The sequence below is a fragment of the Aulonocara stuartgranti genome (genome assembly GCF_965226115.1).
Source record: "Aulonocara stuartgranti genome assembly, chromosome: 20".
Lineage (NCBI taxonomy): Eukaryota > Metazoa > Chordata > Actinopteri > Cichliformes > Cichlidae > Aulonocara > Aulonocara stuartgranti.
In genome coordinates this window covers 20,500,991-20,522,180 of record NC_138956.1, presented here as the reverse complement: position 1 = coordinate 20,522,180, position 21,190 = coordinate 20,500,991, and the positions used below count along the sequence as shown (strand labels likewise).

General features: G+C 40.1%; 1 protein-coding gene across 1 annotated transcript; it reads left to right on the top strand.

The window, feature by feature from the left end:
• Window positions 1-1,847: 1,847 nt before the first annotated feature.
• On the top strand, window positions 1,848-19,198 carry LOC309697251 (oxysterol-binding protein-related protein 2-like). The gene is made up of 14 exons (XM_082519009.1): window positions 1,848-1,953; window positions 2,220-2,365; window positions 2,472-2,544; window positions 7,491-7,566; window positions 8,806-8,940; window positions 9,218-9,315; window positions 9,402-9,584; window positions 11,100-11,207; window positions 11,278-11,367; window positions 11,449-11,575; window positions 12,011-12,130; window positions 13,650-13,773; window positions 15,112-15,202; window positions 16,329-19,198. Exons 2-14 carry the CDS (start codon window positions 2,329-2,331, stop codon window positions 16,429-16,431), a joined length of 1,365 nt encoding a protein of 454 aa, XP_082375135.1. The 5' UTR covers window positions 1,848-1,953; window positions 2,220-2,328; the 3' UTR covers window positions 16,432-19,198.
• Window positions 19,199-21,190: the final 1,992 nt, after the last annotated feature.

Below are 21,190 nucleotides of genomic sequence, written 5' to 3'. Positions count from 1 at the left end.
TTGAAAGGACCATAGGCAGGTCTTTGTGGTTTGTAACGGACATGAGATGTTTCCTCTTCCAGCTAACAACAACCTAAATCTTCATCGGGCAGCTATTATGCTATTAAACAGCTGTTATAATAACCAAACAGTCGGGTTCCTCCCCCATCGTCCTTCCACACCTCAGTCACACCTTTGCTCTCTGGATACAGGAGTGGATGAGTGGAGATGCACAGGGTGATGTCCATGAAGACACCCGTCACGGAACAGGCACAAAAAAAAAAAGGCTCTTAAGATAATGTTGATAATGCTTCCATTGAGTCAAGTGTCAAAACCACCTGCTTTTCAGCTGACTACATAAGCGGCTCTTTTTCTGCCACATTTTTCAGTGAGCGTTAATGGGTTATGAATCATTTACTAGTGCTTTATGAACCATTATAAGAACATCTGGGTTGTCAGGTTGTGAAAAATAACATTTTTCTTTTTTAATCTTCAGTGTTCAGAAAGAGCTGATCTTAACTTCTAAGGAGCTTGTGAAGAAAGCAGCTGGACTTCTTTAAATTACTTTTAGATGTTTCACTTCTTATCCAAGCATTCAAGAGGCTTCTTGGTGCACTGCAATCCATTTACAACAATTTTTATAATAATGACTTAACATGGAGAACCCTCTTGGATGAGAGGTGAAATTTCCTCAAGAATTCAGTCCAAGCTCCTTAGACTACAATGAACTGGATGGCTGAGAAGCTACACAGACAAACTGATCTTACCTTCTGCACAAACGCTACAGTGCATCTGCACCACAATGCATTTGCACCACAATGCATTTACAACAATTTATTGTAATAATGACTTAACATTTATGTGCACTTAAAGGCTTATTAAAGAGAATGAACTCTTTGCCATTTATTGATGGGCTTCTGTACTGCCTCACTGCATTTTATCATCTCAACATGAATCAATTAAATATCTTAGTGGGTGCTTTATAAGAAATTCAATGGCATGTGGAAATGTAGGCTTTATATCACAGGGCTGACACAATTAAACCATATTCCTTAATGATTTGGTTGAATTAATATAGATTTATAGTCTAATTATTGGATAAAATGTAATATTTCAGCAATTGAAAAATGAAAACTAGCACTTAGTTTGTAGCACAAAATAACACTGATTTTCCTTTTTCCTGCTAAAAAAATTCAGGCAAGGAAGCTTAAAAGAAAATTAAAAGAAAACCTAAAAGAAAATTCCACAATGTTAAAAACAAATAAAAACAAAAGAAACCTCTAGAATTTTTAAACAACCCGTTGATATTTCATCTTTCGATATATTTTTTTAACCTGCTCTTCAATGTTACACTATAATAAACCACCCATCCATCATTCCAACCACACAAAATGTACATGAACTAAGATTGCCTCAGGATGTTACCACAAACTCATCAATCCATTATTTATCTCCATGTCAGGGGTGAATTTGCACCTGTATTAAAAGCTAAAGATCGTACAAAATGTACAAATTAAGGTACAGTTTAATAATGCAGCCTAATAATTTGCATGCATATAAACAACTGCAGATTTATTTAAATATTTAGTAAGTCTTGGTCATTTTAAACTCGCGATTACAAACCCTTTAGCTTCTATGTGCGCCTGTGTTACTGGTATAAATAAAATAAAATAATAAACTTATAATAATCACTTAACACATATTAATATTAATATTTAAAGAGTCTGGTCCATCCAGCCTGAGCCCAGTGTTGCCTTTTTTAATGTCACATTATTGGTTATGTGCAAAAATAGCCTTTGGACCCCACGTTTGCCCTTTGCCCTTTATTTTCTGGACCTCTGCATCCTGCGCTCTGATTGGCTGACGAACCTGCCAATCGTGGTGTCCTTGCTGCCCACTTCCGCCTACTTCCAGAGGCACCACAGTGCTCGGTTGTTTATTTTACCGGAGCATTAATTTTACCTGAACTCACAGGTATATGTGACTGAGCTGTGTTTAAATGTCCGTGCCAGTGTCGGCTGTGGTTTGTTGTTGACTGTGTTGATGTTGTTACATCGTTTTTTGCCCAGCGGACATTTACACCATCTGCAGCAGCGATGCTAAGGGCTCGTTAGCTAGTCTTAAAGCTAACTAATGGCTTTTTTAGAGGAGCACGGCGACTGACAGCCAGAGAGGAAGCTGTTTTTGTTTTGATTACATTACTCATGCGCTTGGTGTTGACGCTGCCGGTGTCGTTGTAGGTGGTGGGTGCTGCTGTCTGTGATGCTCGGAGGGAGGCTGGACTCCAGGGACAGGCCAACGGTGGAAACATGACTTCTGAGTAACCTGCAGCTACTTTGTCTGCTCAGTATGAACAGCGAGGAGGAGTTTTTCGACGCTGAGACAGGTGAGACATGTCGACGAAGGCCCAAATTAGTTAATTATATATAGTTATTTCCTGTATACTTACTTTGTTTCCTCCTCCTACTCCCGCTCTTGCTCATCATCCCCAGGGTTGGAGTCAGATGATTCCTGCGAGGTCAGCTTTAAAGATGCCACACAGGAGAATGGAGTGTGGGAGCGCAGGTGAGGGGCCGTGCACACGCGGGGAATAATTACGGAAAAACATAATCACTTCATTGACGCAGAGCTGTTCTGAGTGATCACCTCGATCCTCTGAAAGGTTAAAGCAGGAGTGATGGAGAGATTGATAAAGGAGTCTCCCTGATGCTATGATGTTTGCAGATGATATTGTGATCTGTAGTGAGGGTGGAAGCAGGTGGAAAAGAACCTGGAGAGGTGGAGGTATGCTTTAGAGAAAAGAGTAGTGAAATTTAGTGAGGCTGCAAGGAGCAAACAGAGTGAAGGTGCACAAGTACCTGGGGTCAACCATTTAAAGCAATGGGCAGTGCATAAGAGAGGTGAAAAGGAGTTTGTAGGTAGTTAGGAGAGGAGACAAGTGTTGGGGTGATTTATGACAGAAGGATAGCAGCAAGAGTGAAAGGGTTGGTGTGTGAGAGGAGGGTGCTAGAGATAGAGTAAGATGGAGACAGATGATCTATCATGAGTTCTGAACTTAGAGATGTGTGGTGAAGAGTGTCCCGTGCTCCTGCATCACTGTGGGATGTCATGCTTTGTGGTAGAGAGGAAGGCTCTGCAGAGGGTGGTGAAAGCTCCACAGAGCATTGTTGGCAGCATCCCCCAGACCACCGTCACCACAAACATCTACACTAGCAGCAAAAGGGCCTCTCTGTCTTGAAAGACCCTACTTACCCAGGAAACAGACTGTTTGTCCCACTCCCCTCTCCCCTCAGGCTGGATGTTGCGGAGCATCAATTGCAGAACCACCAGACTGAGGAACAGCTTCTTCTTCAGGCTGCAAGACGGTTGAACTCTGGTGGTGCTCTGTAGTCTCTGCTGCTCCCAGCCAGAGGAAACAGACATGTGAAGCCACTTGTCTTTCCACTGCACACAATTTGATTATTTTTAGAAAATGGTCTTATTTGTACTGACACTGTATATACTTTTTCTTTTCCCTTTTTCCTGTATTGCTCTTTTGTGTTCTCTTGGCTTTTACACGGAACCTAGGTGCACAATTTTGTTTCACCTCATGTGAATACATGTGTTAGAATGACATTGAACACCTTGGAATCCTTGAATATATACACATTTAGTAATTTTCAAAAGGAAAAAAGAGAAAACCAAGATTCCAAGGTTTGCGTGTATTCACAGACTATAACAAGGTGAACTATAACGTGCATCCATCTCCTTATCAGACACTTTTTACACAGTCAAATAAATGTTATTGCTGCCTGTTCAGATACTGTGCTCTTTCACAGTAGGCAAAGTCTCTCGCTGAATGGATGCTTGGTTTCCTCTTGCCTCTTTAAATTGCTTGCCACCATGTTAGCATTAGTTGTTCTCTATTAATGACACACTCGAGCTGAAGGCTGTTGACATCCTGAGTCCAGCTGAAGCCACGACATCGGTGGTTTAATTAGCCTGTTTTCTTTTTCTTTAGGTGGTAAAAGTGATCAGTTTCACTTCTTCCGAAATTCTCTTCCCCTCACTATTAGTTAGGGCTGTTGATATGTACTAATATAGTAAATTTAAATGTCATTCACTATTTTTTTTGTGTATTTACAATATTAATGTTTGGGTGCACGATTTGGGAGCTACTTTGTATTAAAACACTCATTAAATCAGAAAACGAGGGGATATTATTTGAAAGAATAGTGTTGCATCTCTAAATTAAACCAATACTCATATATGACCTGCCAGTTGTGTATTACATATTCCATGTAATGCATGTCAGTACCAATGTCCACTAATGTTATATTAACATAAAAAGCATTGTACTGACAACTAATTTTACTAATAGATATTCAAACTGGAGAAAAGAATTTGGAGGACAGTTATAACCTCAGACGATAAAAGAAATTATGTCTGTATTTAAGAGTAATTTAAAACTGTGAATTACATTCTTCAAAAAATTAAGCATATTTTAAATTAACTGAAATTTGTGGCATTTTGCATCATGCAGAAGATTGGGCATCCTCTGTATCAGCTGACCGAGTGTGAATAATGTTGCCAGAGGTGCTTTATTTGAGTGTGACAGATTAGATTAAAATAGTTTAGAGAAGATCACATCAACCCCAGTGGCTGCAATTGGTTTTGTCTGCTCTACCAACTCTGCCATCACTGTCCTCTGCCAGAAGGTCTCTGGACACCTCTGCAGTAGATGTTCCAGAGGTGGATGGTCATGTGGAGTTAGCATGCTCCCATCTTATATTAAAGCTTCCTCCCAAAGACATGAATGTTAGGTTTTGGTAATTAGTGATTAGAAATTATCTGTTGGTATGATTGTCTTTCTGACAATCTCTCTTCCACATGTCTTTATCCTGTCTTCCTTCTCTCACCCCAACCGGTCGCAGCAGATGGCCCCGCCCCTCCCTGAGCCTGGTTCTGCTGGAGCTTTCTTCCTGTTAAAAGGGAGTTTTTCCTTCCCACTGTCGCCAAAGTGCTTGCTCATAGGGGGTCATATGATTGTTGGGTTTTTCTCTGTATCTATTATTATAGGATATAATGTACAATATAAATCAGAATCAGAATAGAATTAATCCCGAAGGAAATTATAGGTTACAGCAGGCTAATGGTGCATGCGCACTTACAAAGGAACCCTCTGACTAATCTTTACACAGACATCACATTGGGAGACATGTCAGAGAGGTAGGCTGATAGGAAAAAACAACGAAAATACATAACACGAGGTGAGAGGAGGAGAAAAAAACTCCGACTGAGCTCCTAATGGGAGAACAGTTTGAGAGCAGAAAAAAAACACCCCGGCACAAAAAGCACATGACTGTCAATACACCATAGAAACATATGACAAGCAACAGGGATGGGTAAAAGGTGAGAGACAGCCCGTGTAGACAGCGCATCTGGGCCTGCAGCATATGCACTGGTCCCCTTTGATCCACCGTCTGCATCGGGAGGGAATAAGCATTGAAGGCGTTTGGAAGGGGAGGGGGGGGATGAGTGTATACCTGCATGTAGAGCAGGGCGATATGACCAAAAATATTTATCACGATATACATTTGAAAATTTGTGATAACAATATAACTGACGATATAATTGACACTAGACAAAATACTTTACAACTCCACAACTTTATTAGTGCCAAAAAAAAATCAACGTATTTTCACTTAAACAAGCAGCTGTTTTTTGCATTAAAGTTATATAAAAATTTTACAGTGCAAATGCAAATTCCTTGCTGACAGTTTAACCAAAAGGCATTTCCAGTGGAAATTGGCCGACATATCCTCAGCGTAACCATGTATAATATCCACGAAATTTAGAAAGAGGTTATACACACACACAATACGGTAATATTATGTTGAAGCACAGTGCGTATCACTCCACGAGGCTCCTCCCTACGATAGCCGTAATGCCCATCAAGCTGTGCGGGTTCGTACCTTGGCAAAGTCGTACTAAAACATTTTCCAGCACCGTGTACCACATAAAATCGTTTCGAGGTCAGTAAACACAACCAGAATTCATACATAAGGCACACGGGATTATAAGGGGCACTGTTGATTTTCAGAAAAATCAAAGGATTGATTTTATGTGTGCCGTATTTTCCAAAGAACACGGTAATAACGACGGCCCGCTAGCATGCGCTACCAAAAATAGTGCTTTGTTGTGTATCTGACGGACGAAAGCTAAACCAGTGCCACATCACTGAAGTTGCAGCATTTTTACAAACCAATTCTGGTTCATCCATTTCATTCAAAGTGTGTGTGTGTGTGTGTGTGTGTGTGTCCAGACTTCAGCTGAGACACTGTCCTTCGCCCTGCCAGGCTAAGTAAAGTCTTCCAGCCAACCCAGGTGGCCTTACGTAGGATAGGAAGAAACAATCTATGCACAGTCAACTATCTGGGTGTTTTTGTTCAGCTCCAGCCTTGAGACCACAGCTGGCGCCGAAGTGGTAGCTGCATGAAATGATGGTGGTTTTTACTTTAGTGCGAACAACTCATGTGAATTTCAAAGCTGTTCTAGCAGTCCAACACTGGTCTCTCAATCTCCCGTTGTAGAGCCGTGAGCTTCTCTACAATGTTATCCATCTTGCGCTCCATGATGTTATCAGTCTTGCGCTCAAAGAGCAGATTCTGAGAACTCAAGACTGCCATGACCTTCTCCAATATGTTATCCAATTTTCGCTCAGCGGTCTTATTCTGAGTGTTCACGGCAGCCTCAAACTTCTCCAAGATCTTATCCGTGCTGCGTTCAATGAGCCCATTTTGAGAACTCACGACTCGTCCAATCGTTTCAACACAGCGGGCAGCCTTGTGGGGTTTTGAACAGCCAATTCCGCTTTCTTTAATCTTCGATAAGCTAGGGCCAAGCCAGCTCCGATCAGCAATCAGCAAGAACCCTGTTATCATAGTTCCGAACAGGTAGATGTCGTCGATGTCTTCGATCGACAGTCTTGCCATCCTCCACTTATGCCACCCGTCCATCGTGTATCCGGCAGGGACACTCCAGGACACTCAGGCTCACCCGAGCCCAGGCTTCTCGTTGAGAAGAGGATGTCAGTTGTATTCAGGGACCAGTTGATCAAATCCATAATTCCTCTTTTAGGTTTTAGAGAACAGACTGTGAGAAAGTGTTCCAGGGAAAGAGTAAGAAAATAGATGAGACTAGCCAAGGACACAAGACGCTAAGCAGGGAAGATAAGGGAAGGGAGAGGAGAAAAGTGCGACCGCCTTCGCCAAGAGCCAAAGTTAAGTAAAGCGCCTTGAGGCGACTGTTGTTGTGATTTGGCGCTATATAAATAAAATTGAACTGAGCTGTCCACCCTGCATATATTTTGGAATAAGAGGTAATGTCAGCATGCTAGCACAACTTTTTATCAAAGATCTAAGCAAAAGAGAGCTAATGAGAAATATGAGCTCTAAGCAGAATTGATAATGGCCTTGATATCTATTAAAACAGTTTTTGTTGCTTAATATCGTTTTTCTTATTCGATCCAGGAAAAAGCTGCCAGCTGAAATGATCTCCAGAAATAACTTCAGTGTTTGGAATATTCTGAAGAAATGCATCGGTATGGTGAGTCCTACCAAACTCATGTCTGTCTCCAGTAATATTGCTGGGTGCTGATTTTGAATCTATGATTTTCATTTCTGTGGTCACTGTGACATGAAATACTTATACACAAAGTTGCGTCATATTATAGCTTCATTAATGGTCTGTCCAGAGTGTCAGTACCTGTAGTTATAATTACTAATGACTACAGAAAGAAAAGAAAAAGTACTCGACCAACGGCTTTACTGCACTATCAAGTGGAAATATGTCCCATCACTATTGTGAACTTAAGCTGTGTGCATGCATCGGTGCAGCAACACAATGTGCTCATATAAATCCTGGTTCAGCTGTCATTAGGGGCAGGGGTGAGATATCTGATTTAGCCTATAGGTTTCTACTAGTTTCTAGCTGTGTCCCTATTATGTCATCTCTGGTTTTCACAATCTCCAAATGAAACTGTGAGAAAAGAAAGCTACAGTCTAAAAATTGTACATAGCCAGTCCTCTGCAAATAATCTGTTAGCTGTTTGACAACTACCCTTTCAAGAATTTTTGATATGAAAGGAAGGTTAGAAATTGGCCTATTATTAGCTAAGGGAGCTGGGTCTAGAGATGGCTTTTTAAGTAAAGGTTTAACCTCTGCCAGCTTGAGGGCCTGCGGTACATAGCTGATTATTAGAGATAGGGTTGATCAGATTTAAGATTGGAGTGATTATATTTTCCTGTTCTGCTTATTTCCACTTTCACATTTTTATTCTTGCAGTCTAGTAGAGCTGCTTTGCACAGTTAGGTTAGAAATAATCCATATTTGTCTTATCCCATCCCTCTAATCCAACTGTCTTCTGATTGGCTGCTCCTTGTAACCATGTGGGCAGAGCTTCTGTGGTCACACTCGAGCTGCGATGACCATATTAGGGAAATTTCCATATTTGCTGACAGCAAGGTGAAAGCATAACAGGTCAACTTTGAATAACTGAGTGCTTTTGCTTACTTAATCTCTCTGTTACAAAATCAGTCTTGACTGAACTCGTCTTTACATTTGCTTCTGGAAGTCATTTCAAAATAACCAAAATAATTAAATGAACATCTGAACTGTAAATGTGAATGTTGTGCTATTGTTACTCCTGCTTTTTAAAACCGGTGAATGTTTGTTGTAAGTTAAGTAATGTGTTGCATAAGTTGTTTGAAGTGAGGTAATTTCTGTCAGCCTTTGAGTTATTTTTCTGAATGAGAGTGATTGATTGTTTTTGTTGTGCTGCCACAGGAGCTGTCCAAAATAGCAATGCCGGTCGTGTTTAACGAGCCGCTCAGCTTTCTCCAGAGAATCTCAGAGTACATGGAGCACACTCACCTCATCCACAAAGCCTGCAGTTTATCAGACTCCATAGACCGCATGCAGGTACAGGCAGCACACACACGTGATGTTGTGATGTTTTAAAAATACTGTCAGTGCATTTAAATTTCTCCCAGAAATACATTTCCTCTGAACATTGCTAAGGAAAATAATGAACTGTTTAAAGCTCTTTTTCTTTCTTTTTTTTAAGTGTATGAACCAAAAATAAACCCAAAATAAACACTAGAAAAGCAGGAATGAGGGATTGTTTTCTAAAAATGACTTTTCACTTGCTGTCAGTGGCTGCAGCCCGGCTCTGATTCACGTTACATCTCTGTGACAGGTTGTTGCTGCATTTGCTGTTTCGGCTGTAGCATCTCAATGGGAGAGGACTGGAAAGCCTTTCAATCCTTTGCTGGGGGAGACCTATGAACTCACAAGGTATTGGAGAGGATGGGTTGAAGCTTCATTATGCCTTTATGATGATACTTCAGGTCATCCAGTTATTTCAAATCATCTTTTTTAAGGGAGGACGAAGGCTACAGATTGATCTCGGAGCAGGTGAGCCACCACCCTCCCATCAGTGCCTTCCACGCCGAGTCGCTGAAGAAAGAATTTGAGTTTCATGGCTCTATCTACCCAAAGCTCAAGTTCTGGGGCAAAAGTGTGGAAGCTGAACCTAAAGGCACCATGACGCTGGAGTTACTAAAGTGAGATTTCCCTGCAGTTATTGATCTAGTGTTCTGCACACCCACTTTTCTGCTGGTGCTAGGCTTTTAGCTGCATTATTAAACTTTCATAACATGTTGAACTTTGGATGACCTCATGTTCATTCATGTTGAAGAAGCCGCAAGCAGCAGCTGGTTAGATTAGCGTAGTCATGGGAAAGGGTTAAACGACTAATCTGGGTCTGCTCAAAGCTCTCAAAATTCCTCATGACTTGGTCCTAATTAATTCTTTAAAACTATAAATAAAACCTCAAATGATCCGGATTTCACTTATGGACTGAACAAGCAAGAAATTATGTTAACTAGAGCGTTTTAGATGTGCTGATACATGGAATTTATCTACACACAGTATTATCACATTGAACATGAGTGCTGTAAACTGACTCTGTTGACGTTTGACACACTGAGCAATTTTCCCCTAACTTCAGTCCAATAAAAAATAAAAGCATCCAGTTAATTATTGGATGTTTGTGATGTTGAAGATGCTTTCTCTGTGAGGTTTTCAGATCATAGTTTCTTTATATTTTGCGTTTTACACCTTTTCCTACTGACAAGGACCTTCCTTGTGGTTATTTGTACTACAACAGCATAATTAAGTAATAGATAAACCATTAAATAACAGAAAAGTTCCTGTCCTTAAAATGAACTAATATAGAAATTTCCCACTTTTTTTAGAGTGGGTCCACAGGGAATTAATAAAAACTAGAATTGCAGGACAGTCTGAGTAATGGCAGGCCAGAACTTTTCATGTAATTTTTCTTTAATTTATTGCATCGGGATTTCTTTTTTCATGTACAGAAACTGAGACATATTGTTAAACTTGCGTTTCTTTTTTTATGTTGACTTATCTCAGGGATAAAATATGTAGTTGAACTTTTGTACACTGACGAAAAGGGGATTTACAAAGGTGGCGATCGTATGAAACTGAGGTTTCAGTTGATTAAGATTCATTTGGCATCTAATGGGTTAACAAAATCTTCAGAGTTATTGTTATGGATGAGCAGTAAGTGTATTTAATTACGTACAGTTGTATTTTGAGACTTTTAAATTATATTTAGATGTGAAATGATGAACCATTGATATAAAAATCTGTCTTCCTTAAGCATGTATTCAGCAGAGTTATTAGCTCAATGAAATGTAATAAGTTGAGTGTTTGACAGATAAAATGAGGGCTTTATTAATATATTCCCTGCTGAAAAATAAGCGTTATTGGTTATTTTCCACTTCTTTTGGGTTGTTGAGTAAAACGCTAACTTCACAAATTGTGTGAAAATCTTCTCAGTTGTATATATCATTTTAGAAAAAAACCCACAGCATGCTTAACTCTCGAACTTGTATTTTGTATTTCATGTATTTAATATAGCACAGCAGGGGAAAGCCTCGGGCTGATTTACATCTTATTAAATACATTATATATGTAATTGTGAGTGCTGAAGTTTTTATTATTATTTAGAAAATGTCGAACTGGTCCTTTAAGATGTTGTGATTTTGTGACAGACATAAAGAAGCTTACACGTGGACGAATCCAATGTGCTGTGTGCATAACATCATCCTGGGAAAACTCTGGATTGAACAGTATGGAACTGTAGAGATAGTCAACCACAGGTAATGAAAACTTACAGCTTTTTGAATCACTGATATTTATTAAACAATAATTTTGCCTTTAATTCGTCAGGACGGGTGATAAGTGTGTCCTAAACTTCAAACCCTGTGGGATGTTTGGAAAGGAACTGCACAAAGTAGAAGGTCATATCCAAGATAAAAGGTAAGAACCTAAGCACGTCATCACTGTCTGTGAATTTTAGTTGTGTTAGTTTTCTCTAAATGGAGTTTGTTGTTGAAACAGTAAGAAGAAGCGGCGAGTTATGTATGGGAAATGGACAGAGTGCATGTACAGCGTGGACCCCAAGGTTTACGACGCGTACAAGAAGTCTGAGAAGAAGAGCGGGGGCGAGTCAAAGAAGCTGAGACAGGTGAGGATCGTTTCTGCTTTTACTGAAAGCTGAGATGAAATCCCTCTGAGTTTGCTCTCACGTTTCTCTTTAACATGTTTGATGTGTGATTTTTTTTTTCTCACAACTCTGAAATTCTTCTCTTAAACTGCATCTTTTCCTTTCACAATAACATGCAGTGGCTTTAGTAGAAGGTAAGGTGAAAGTGTATTGATATCTGTAGTGTGCTGCTGCTGTTGTCTAGTTATGTTGAGAGTGTAGTGTTGATTAGATCATTGCCAGCACTAATCCATGATGTCTTGCAATGACATGCATCGTTGCTTGAGAGACGTGTTGAATTTGTGGCGACCGTAGTTCTGTTAATCACCCGTTTGCACATGAACTGTTTGTAATGTAAACCCAAACTCGTTAGACGGAGTTGTTTAACTAGCTGTGTGTCTGTTTCTGTGTGTGTAGGAGCGTAGCTGTGAAGCAGAGGAGGCAGATGAGATGCCAGAAGTTCAAGAGACTGTGACTGTGATACCAGGAAGTGCCTTACTGTGGAGGATAACATCTCGGCCCGCTCACTCAGCACAGGTCGGTGATGAGGTTTGGCATTTCCTGCAGAAATATTGTTCAGTTATCACTGGAAAGTATTTGACTGTATAAAATCAGCCAAATATAATAAAAATCCTGGCTTCACACCCTCATAATGAGCTTGCTTTAGTATATTTAATGAGGCCATGCAAAATTATACGATCACATGGTGCTTTCTTTGAAATTTGCTGCTCATCTTTTTGCACAAAGAGTGCCTAAAGTTTAACTTTACTAAGCTTTAAAGGGAAGCACTTAATTGATCTCATGATCATTTGCAACAGAGCTTAAATCTGCTTTTCAGTCCTGAAGATTTCATGCCTCTTTTAATGGTTTACAAATCCTGGAAAAAATGAGATGACTTTTTCACCATCGAACTGACCGGAGGGCTCATTTTACAAGCGCTCTTTGAATGGCGATAACTCCTTTACTGTTTGTGCTAGAGACAAAAATTCAAATGGTTTTGAAAAGAAGAGAAGACGAGCTTTATGGGGGTATTTGGTGTATCACAGTAGCAAAAAGCATTCAGGAAAAGTACTGCTGTCTGAACAGACAGAAAAATCAGTTCTGCTTATATGTGCCCTACGATGTGCGCTTCACATTACCATGATTCCTCAACCATTTTTGGTCTAGAGCAGTGGTTCTTAACCTGGGTTCGGTGAGTCGGATTTTAGGAGTTCAGCAGAGCCTCCACCGTGACATGCATGGCTCATTTTGTGCACCAGTAAAAAACATATCTATGTCTTGAATTTGAAAAAAAATCACATTTTATTTTTCACTAAAGAGGGGTTCAGTGAATGCGCATATGAAACTGGTGGGGTTCGGTATCTCCAACAAGGTTAAGAACCACTGGTCTAGAGAGAAAATGGTCGAGGTGGTTGTAAGTGGTAGTAGATGTAAATGGGTGCGAGGAAACAGGCAGCCTGTCACAGTAAATGGACTGGTTCAGATAAACAGCCTTTCTACTCAGTTGAGCACTCAAAGTGGTTTCTACAGGTCTCATTCACCCACTTAAATTGATTCTACCCTTTTATCTAAGCGTAATTGCTTTTTAAAATTCACACACCTAGCCCAAGGACACTTCAGCATGTGAGAGGTGTCTGGGATCGATCCACCACTCTACCTCCTACACTGGTGACCTGTAGGGAAGCACATGTCAGGTTACTGTGCAAGTTACAATGTTGGGTTTCATAAGAGTTTGCCGTTACGATGTACCTGTAACATCGAAGTTATGCTGAAGGTGTTGTACAGATGCACAGCTCATTCTGAGGGTCTTGGGTGTCAGGTGGGAGACATTGGTGACATCTTTCCTATGGAATGACCACACAATCTGCTCTCACATATGTATAACTGTGGAAGACATGTGACATGCTAGCTTTACCTCATGGAGTTTACACCAAATGTTATTTCACATTTTAGTTTCCATTTTTGTATAACTTTTGATACACATTGTGGCAATAGGACCACATAACAATGCACCATGCAGCACTGTTTGAACAAAGCCCTTTCTCCCTTTTTATAGATGTATAACTTCACCAGCTTTGCCATAACACTAAACGAGCTGGAGCCCGGCATGGAGAGACTACTGTTGCCAACAGACTGCCGGCTGAGGCCTGACATCAGAGCGATGGAGAATGGAGACATAGGTAACGTCAACCTCACCTGAAAAGAGAACAGCTGAAACTGTACATGTGTACTTTTTGGTGACCAGGACACTATGAGCCTCTAAAACTGTGGAACAGGGTCCCGTCAGGAGCACTGGGATAATTCCTGGTGCCCTGAGGGTCATTTTGGTCTACATTGAGCTTAACAGGTGATAAAATGACAAGCAGGAATGAGTTAGCAAATTCTGAGAATCAGATTCACTTCACCCAAGTCACCCTCACCCAGTGTTTGTTATGACTGCCATGTCCTGTGTGACTTTATCCTGGTTACCCCTTAGCCATAACATACCTTAAAATTTGTTGGTCCTAAACATATGTTTTGTGATCTGAGTAAAATTCTCTGAGATGAGCGTAATGGATAAGTCTGGTAACCTCCATCAACACTACAGGTGTATTTATACAGGTATTTCTAGTAAAAAATAGTGTTAAGCAGTAAACTTTTCGTGATGTGTCAGCCACCTCATCCAGCCTTTTGAAGGAGGGACACTGAAGCATCCCCAACCCAACAGAGAGAGCAGAACTCTCCATCATGTCCTGGGTCTGCTGCAGGACCTCCTCTCAGTTGGACATGCCTTAAACACCTTAACAAGGAGGCATCCTAATCAGATGGCCAAACCACATCAACTGACTCCTTTAGATGTGGAGCAGCTTGACTCTGAGCTCTTGGCCCAATTTCTAAGGGAGAGCCCAGACATTCTACAGAGGAAGCTCTTTTCTAATGCTTTTATCCACCATCTCATTATTTTGGTCACTTCATGGCAATAAATGAACATGGATCAACTAGAAAATTTTACAGCTTTGCTTTCATGATCAGCTCTGCCATGAGACTCTGAAACAGAATGGAGTTTGTTTCAGGTTCACAGCTCCTCTGTGAAAACAGTAGAGCTTATTTTTAAACAAATAAGTGGCATGACATCTAACCAAAAAGCAGAAGAAGCAACCTGTTGAGGACTGACTTCTTTCTCCAAGTAGTTACTGTATTTGTTCTCTAAAAGAGCTTTTTTTTATTTAGGGTTTATTTCTTCTTTATGGTGACTTCAAAAATATGTTTTATCCTAAAGATGCCTGACAAAAGAATGAGTCAATATAAAGGCCCATTTACACAAAAGTAAACTAATAATAATATGATGGTATACTATAAAACCACTAGAATCTTTGGTCATACCACCCAGGCCTAATAGGTTAAAAAGACCATGTAGGGAAAGATTACAAAATTATCAGCCTCCTAGTTTATACAAACACAGTGGCCAAAGGTGAAGTCGAGTTATCGTTTCGGTCTGACTTTCTCTAAAAGTTTCTTTTGTATTTGTGTGTTTATAGATTTGGCGAGTTCTGAGAAAGAGCGTTTAGAGGAGAAACAGAGAGCTGCACGCAGGGAACGATCCAAGGACGAGGAGGAGTGGTCAACCAGGTGAGAGGTTCTGAGGATTTAAAGAGATTTGGGGAGGTTTTTTTATAGACCGATTTTATGATTTCATACACTTGTAGCATGACAATCTCATGTTTGTACTCAATATGTCAGTATTATCAGACCAAATCAGATTTACTTTACCTCTAGCATGAAACACAGTGAGCAGAGGTTCAACATGAAGAGAGGGGCCGCTTGTATAATCACTCTGTTATTTTATAATGTCCAAACTCAGAATGTGTAAATTCGTCTACCTCCCAAAATTTCATTTTCTACAAGCAATGCTTGAGTGATGCATTTTACAGATGGAAATAACTAGCTAGACGTTTTAAAATAGACGTTAGTTTGAATTGGAACCCATTTGAACCATAGAGCTTTTATTTATTGGAGTCAGGACTTTATAATGCAGGAATTAATAAAGTGGGTGACATCCATTTACCAGACTGAAGCACATAGCTAACATTTGCAGTATCTTCAGTTTATTGTTCCAGTTAATGCTGGGATTGCATATAAAGTTCAATAAAATTATAAATCACTACAAAATAAACTTTTAAATACTGAAAAATTCTGTCAGTCTGACAGATAGATTGACAAATCTAATTAAAATAAGCTAACAGTGTGCAGATGACTCAGTGAATGACTGTCCTGGCCAAACAGTCAATCACTCCAGAAATGCGCCTCCCTTCTCTTTACTTAAGTTTGAAATATTTGCCCAAAATGCTCAAGAGTGAATTTAGCCAACATCATGGTGATTGAAGTATTATCTCTCCATATTTTAGCAGTTGATTGTGTTCGTATTGTTTGCTCCGCAGCTTGTTTTTCTTCGTGTCTTAACATTTATTTCAGATTCACATTTGGTGTTGTAAACACCAAAGTCTGTTTATGCTATAATTAGTTTTAGACCTGCAATGATCTGCTTTGTTGACATTTACTGGTTAAATAAAGACTGAAGAAAAATAAAACAATAATAAGCAAATGAAGATTGACAAAAAATTGCATTCAAAATCTAATTTGTAATGTGTGGAAACTTCCTTTAATGTGTCCCCAACACACTAATTGCTCATGCTGTGCAGCATTTTTCATAACCATGTTATTAAAAACAGATATGGCTTGTTGACTGCCTCCTCAGGTGGTTCCAGATGGGAACAAACCCTCACACAGGAGCCGAGGACTGGCTGTACACAGGTGGATACTTTGACAGGAACTTCACTGACTGTCCCAACATTTATTGACACAGGAGGTGTTTGGTGTTTAAAACAAAAAACAAACAAAAAAAATCTTCTCTTTGCTAGGTTTCATTTTGTTTCTCTGTGAGTCGTGACAGCCAGACGCTCGCTGGTACTGTGTCTTTGTTAGGATCGATGAAAGTTGATTTCAAACAGGTTATCAGATCATCTCCAGCTGACTGTGACATTTGTCTGCAGGAGATGTGTAACACTAAAGAGAACTGTAGAGTTTACTTACTGTAAGCATCAAGCATCTTCTTTATATGCCCTAAACATGTATGTTACTCACCATTCACTCATCCAAGGGTTTAAAAGCAGCCACCAATGTGATCTGTGGCGTGGTGAGCTACCTGGTGGAGGATGCAAAGGAAATATTTTCAGTTTTAGTTCGGGTACTCAGGTACCATAATCTCACCTGTAGATGTTCCACGCTCTTCTGTCAAGCTGCATTCAAATATCAGGGGATATTTAATCGCATCTGCTACTTTTATATAACCTATTTGGAAATTAGATGTCTGTTTTAGTTAGCACTTAACATCAAAGAAAATGTCACAAAGTGTTTCTGTGAATAGAGACTTACAGTAGAAATGAAAGCTGCTTATAACCACGTTTACTGCCTCAGTAAACAGATATGTTGGTACATTATATTGTTCTCCGCTGTAACATAGGTAATGTGTATAATAACCATGCATGCTCACCAACATCATAATTTCCACAAGTTAAAGCCATACAAAAAACTTTTTCTGCACTGAGAATAAAAGCCTCCATATAAACCTTTAAGGCAAAGGGATGCAGAAACGAGACGTTTTTAAAAAGTCTGACACTGGCCGCCTCCCTGGCTCCTTCACCGCTCACACACTGTGAAAATGTTCACAATGCACAGTAAATATCTGTGGGTGAACGGACAGAGTGTCAGACGCCGTTTACACTTGGTTTTAAAATGTGTCAGGTCCAAATACACCGCATTAAATACGAGTATACAAGCCAGTGATATGGCTTATGGCCCATCTCTGTGTGGTCTGGTAGGCACTGTGAACAATAGAGTTGGAGCTAGCTACTGTGACACCACCCACTGGTTTCTGGACTTTTTCTGGGTGCACATTAAAGCCTCAACATTAGCGTGTTACTCTGCTGGTCGTTATGACTCTTTATCCCTTGAAACCCTCCTAGGAATAACCCTTGTCACTCTTCTGTGATCGAAGTGGTTCTGTCATATTTCAGGCCTGTATATCTCACTAACTTCTGGATGTGCATTAGAAGTTAATGAGGGTTTTCTCTGCCTTTGCTGCTACCCTACTTTTGTCTGATAATTCTATCAAAATGTTCCAAAATAGCAGAAACACAGTGATAAGGTCCAGCTCAGTGACTTGGGTGAGGTGAGGCTGCTGCTGCCTATGTCTACACACCTGTCACTCCCCAGCCTTTAGTCTCACCTGCATCCAGTTGTTGTTATGAAGCACAAACTGTCCACATGTACTGACAGCACTTTTTCTATAACGAGCTGTAAACAAGTTGTCTCCATATCTGAAGCTTTAGTTCTACTTGAGGAATTAAGAGGTTTTTTTGGCATCTCTGCGTTGGCCTCATTTTCAGTCCCAGAGCGCAAAGTGCCAAAAACTGCAGCCCCTCTAATAACAACTTGAGACTGGCTCCAAAAACAACTCAGTTCCCACAGGCTCCCATGATAAAATGCCCAACTTTACATCATTAATAAGCGTGTTTACAGCTCCTTCTTCCTTTGATTCCCTCATATTTTATTTTTAACTTTTAAACTCAACCCTATCAATGCTGTGTCACTACAGGCAGCTGCAAAGCCCTGAACTGGACTTATCCACTCTGTTTGTGCTGTTGGAGCATTTTTAGTAGACTATCTGACAAATTATGCAGTCTGTGTTCCTTATTTTCTTTATTTTTATTTGTGTGTCATTCAGCTCTAGTTTGCAGATATGTGTCTCTTGCACTTAATGTATGCAACTTTCTGACAAAGCTTGCTAGCCTTAACTGATCACTCATTGCTCCACCCTCTCATCCAGATATCGTGGTGGCTAAAACGCTGATGTTGAGGTTTCTATAACAGCTGCATGATGTCAGAGAGGCTACTTTATCTCTTACAAACCATCAAGCCAGGACGTGGTGGTTTTTCTTTTTGCTATTTTGTGCACCGTTTTTAAAACTTTGCCTGCCAGTCTCTACATCTGGACTCTCCAGACTCTTGACTGATGACAGACAGGTGAATACTTGGGGCACTTTGACACACAGATTGTAAGGAAGTCTGAGCACATGTGGTCCGATCCTTGGAGGCAACACTGTGATGAGTCTTGACTGTTCACTTGTGATCCAATTTCCAGAGTGGTTTTTTAAAACCAAGTGTAAACACTGCATTAAATACATATTTTTAATAATGCTCTGAGCTTCGGTGCTGCCAAACAATATTAAACATCATAGGTAATACTTATAATAATGAACACACTGATTTTCTGCTCTAACTTCACTTTGGAGCTTATAGGATCGTAAACACGTATGATAATGTTTCCATGAAAATGGTTAATAAGCTTTCAACTACAGCTTGAGTCCCGTTTTCTTTTTTTAATTTGTTTACATTTTTAGCAAATGCCTGCCATTAAAAACTACGCCAAATTAGTTATTCTGAGGTTTTTTGGAGGGTTGTACCCGTGGACGTACAGGCCACTGCGACAGGGATACTTTAATACTGTAGATAATGTAAAAATTCTCAGGCAAGTTCTGCAGTGATAGAGGGCATCCTTTGTTCTGAGTGGATATCCTCTGGAAATATAAGTTAAACTAACACTAAAAATGTAAAAAGATTACAGACATCTGTTCACATTGGCCTGAGAAAGAGTAGAGGCATCTGTCTCACTGCTCCTCCATTGAAGGTGCACTCCATAGTTTGAACACCTCGGCTTCAAAGTGACTGTGTTGTGCCGTTTGTTTGTACAATGATCCCTGTGAGCCAAAAGTTCAGACTGCTATAAACACTCATTTTCAGACTTTTTTTTTTTCCTACTCTTCACTCCATGTGATGGTAGTGAGAGTGGATATCCCTAATTTGGTCAACAGCTATGGCCTTAGGCACTAAGACCCCACCCACCTGCAAGGAGCAGCCAATCAGAAGAACAGTAGTTCTGAGATAAACACTTTGTTCAGAGGTAGAAAGTATAAAAGATAGCTGTAGCTTTGTATTTTAACCCTGTAGTCTTTTTAATGGCCACCAGAGGGCGACCTGAATCCTTGCTTACTCAGTAAACAGTTTGCTGGTGTGTTTATAGAGTCATGTACTAGATTCAGATCATGTTCAATAGAGCACTTTGGTAACTTGTGGTCATGTGATTGATAGTGAGTCAGAGCTGCGTCTCGCTCCTCACACCTGATTTCAAAACACCAAAGTAATTAAAATGTTCAACTCGAGGCTTCATAGCAGGACTTCATTCAACACTGGGTGACGTCCCTGTTGCTGTGTATGTCTTTTATGTTTTTTGTGATTTAGACACAGAGTGAACTGAATGAGCCATGTGTAAGATGGGGTTATTTTGAACTGTGAGTTATGCAGAGCTAATCCAGTACAGTCCAAAAAAGAAAACATGAAGCTGGGAATGAGCATAATCTGTCCCCTTAATGACAAAGCTGCATCATTTTGGCGCCTTTTTCACACGTGGATGAGTAACACTTTGAAAGCAATTTTTTATTTTTTTTCCACCAATCGGAGCCGTGCTTTCAGACACAGTTAAAAGCAAATAAGACGGGATGCTGTAGGCATCATGAACCTATGCAAACTGATCCTTCCAGTCTACCCTCCTGAAATGTGAAATAAAACACTCTTTAGCTAGCAGCCTGTGTGCTGGAGACACTACAGAGGCAGCAGGTAATGAATATTGTGTGCTGGTAGTAAAATGCTCACAGTAGTTTCTTTTTGTTTCTAAGCACTAGTGTTGCATTAAACTGCACATTTCAAATGCTCACTGTCCTGTGCACATATGTACGGTGAAATATCCCACATCATGTCTTCCCCTCTGCTGCTGTTTGTGTCTTTACTCTGAATTCAAAGCACTTTGTGACTCCTGCAGCCGCTCAGAGCTGCAGGATCAATCTGATCCGATCTTGTTTTATCCCCGCTGTCTCTTTGTCGAGCCTCTTTTTGAAAATGTTTACATTGTATGTTTGACGATCTGTTGTTTCCTTTCCTCTTCATACTGGTATCCACACAGCCGTATGCATACAAAGCATATTTAAGAAATAAATTATGGACTACAAAATCCTTGTGTTGGAAAATCTGGTTATTCTCTCCAGATGTTTTTCTCTCATAACCACCACACGACACTACTTCTCATTTTTGTCTTTTAATTAACAATTTTAAAAAGATTCAAGGCCATTTTTAGTTTTATATAATAGTGGAAAAGAAGTGTACTGGTATTGATTTTGGTATTGATGTTTGTAGATGATGCTGTGATCTGTAGTAAGAGTAGCAAGCAGGTGGGAGAGACCCTGGAGAGCTATGGATGCTTTATAGAGAAAAGGAATAAATATCAGCAGAGGCAAAACGGAATAATGCAAGGAGCAGAGGCTGGGAAGGTAGATGAGTTTAAGTGCCTAGCTTAACCATCCAAAGTAACACAGTACATGAACGGTGAAGAAATTAGTGCAGGGAGGGTGGAGCACATGGTTTGTGACAGAAGGATAGCGTGAAAGGGAAGGTTTACAAGATGGTAGTGATGAAAGACAGGAGGCAGACCTGAAGAGATTAGGATTT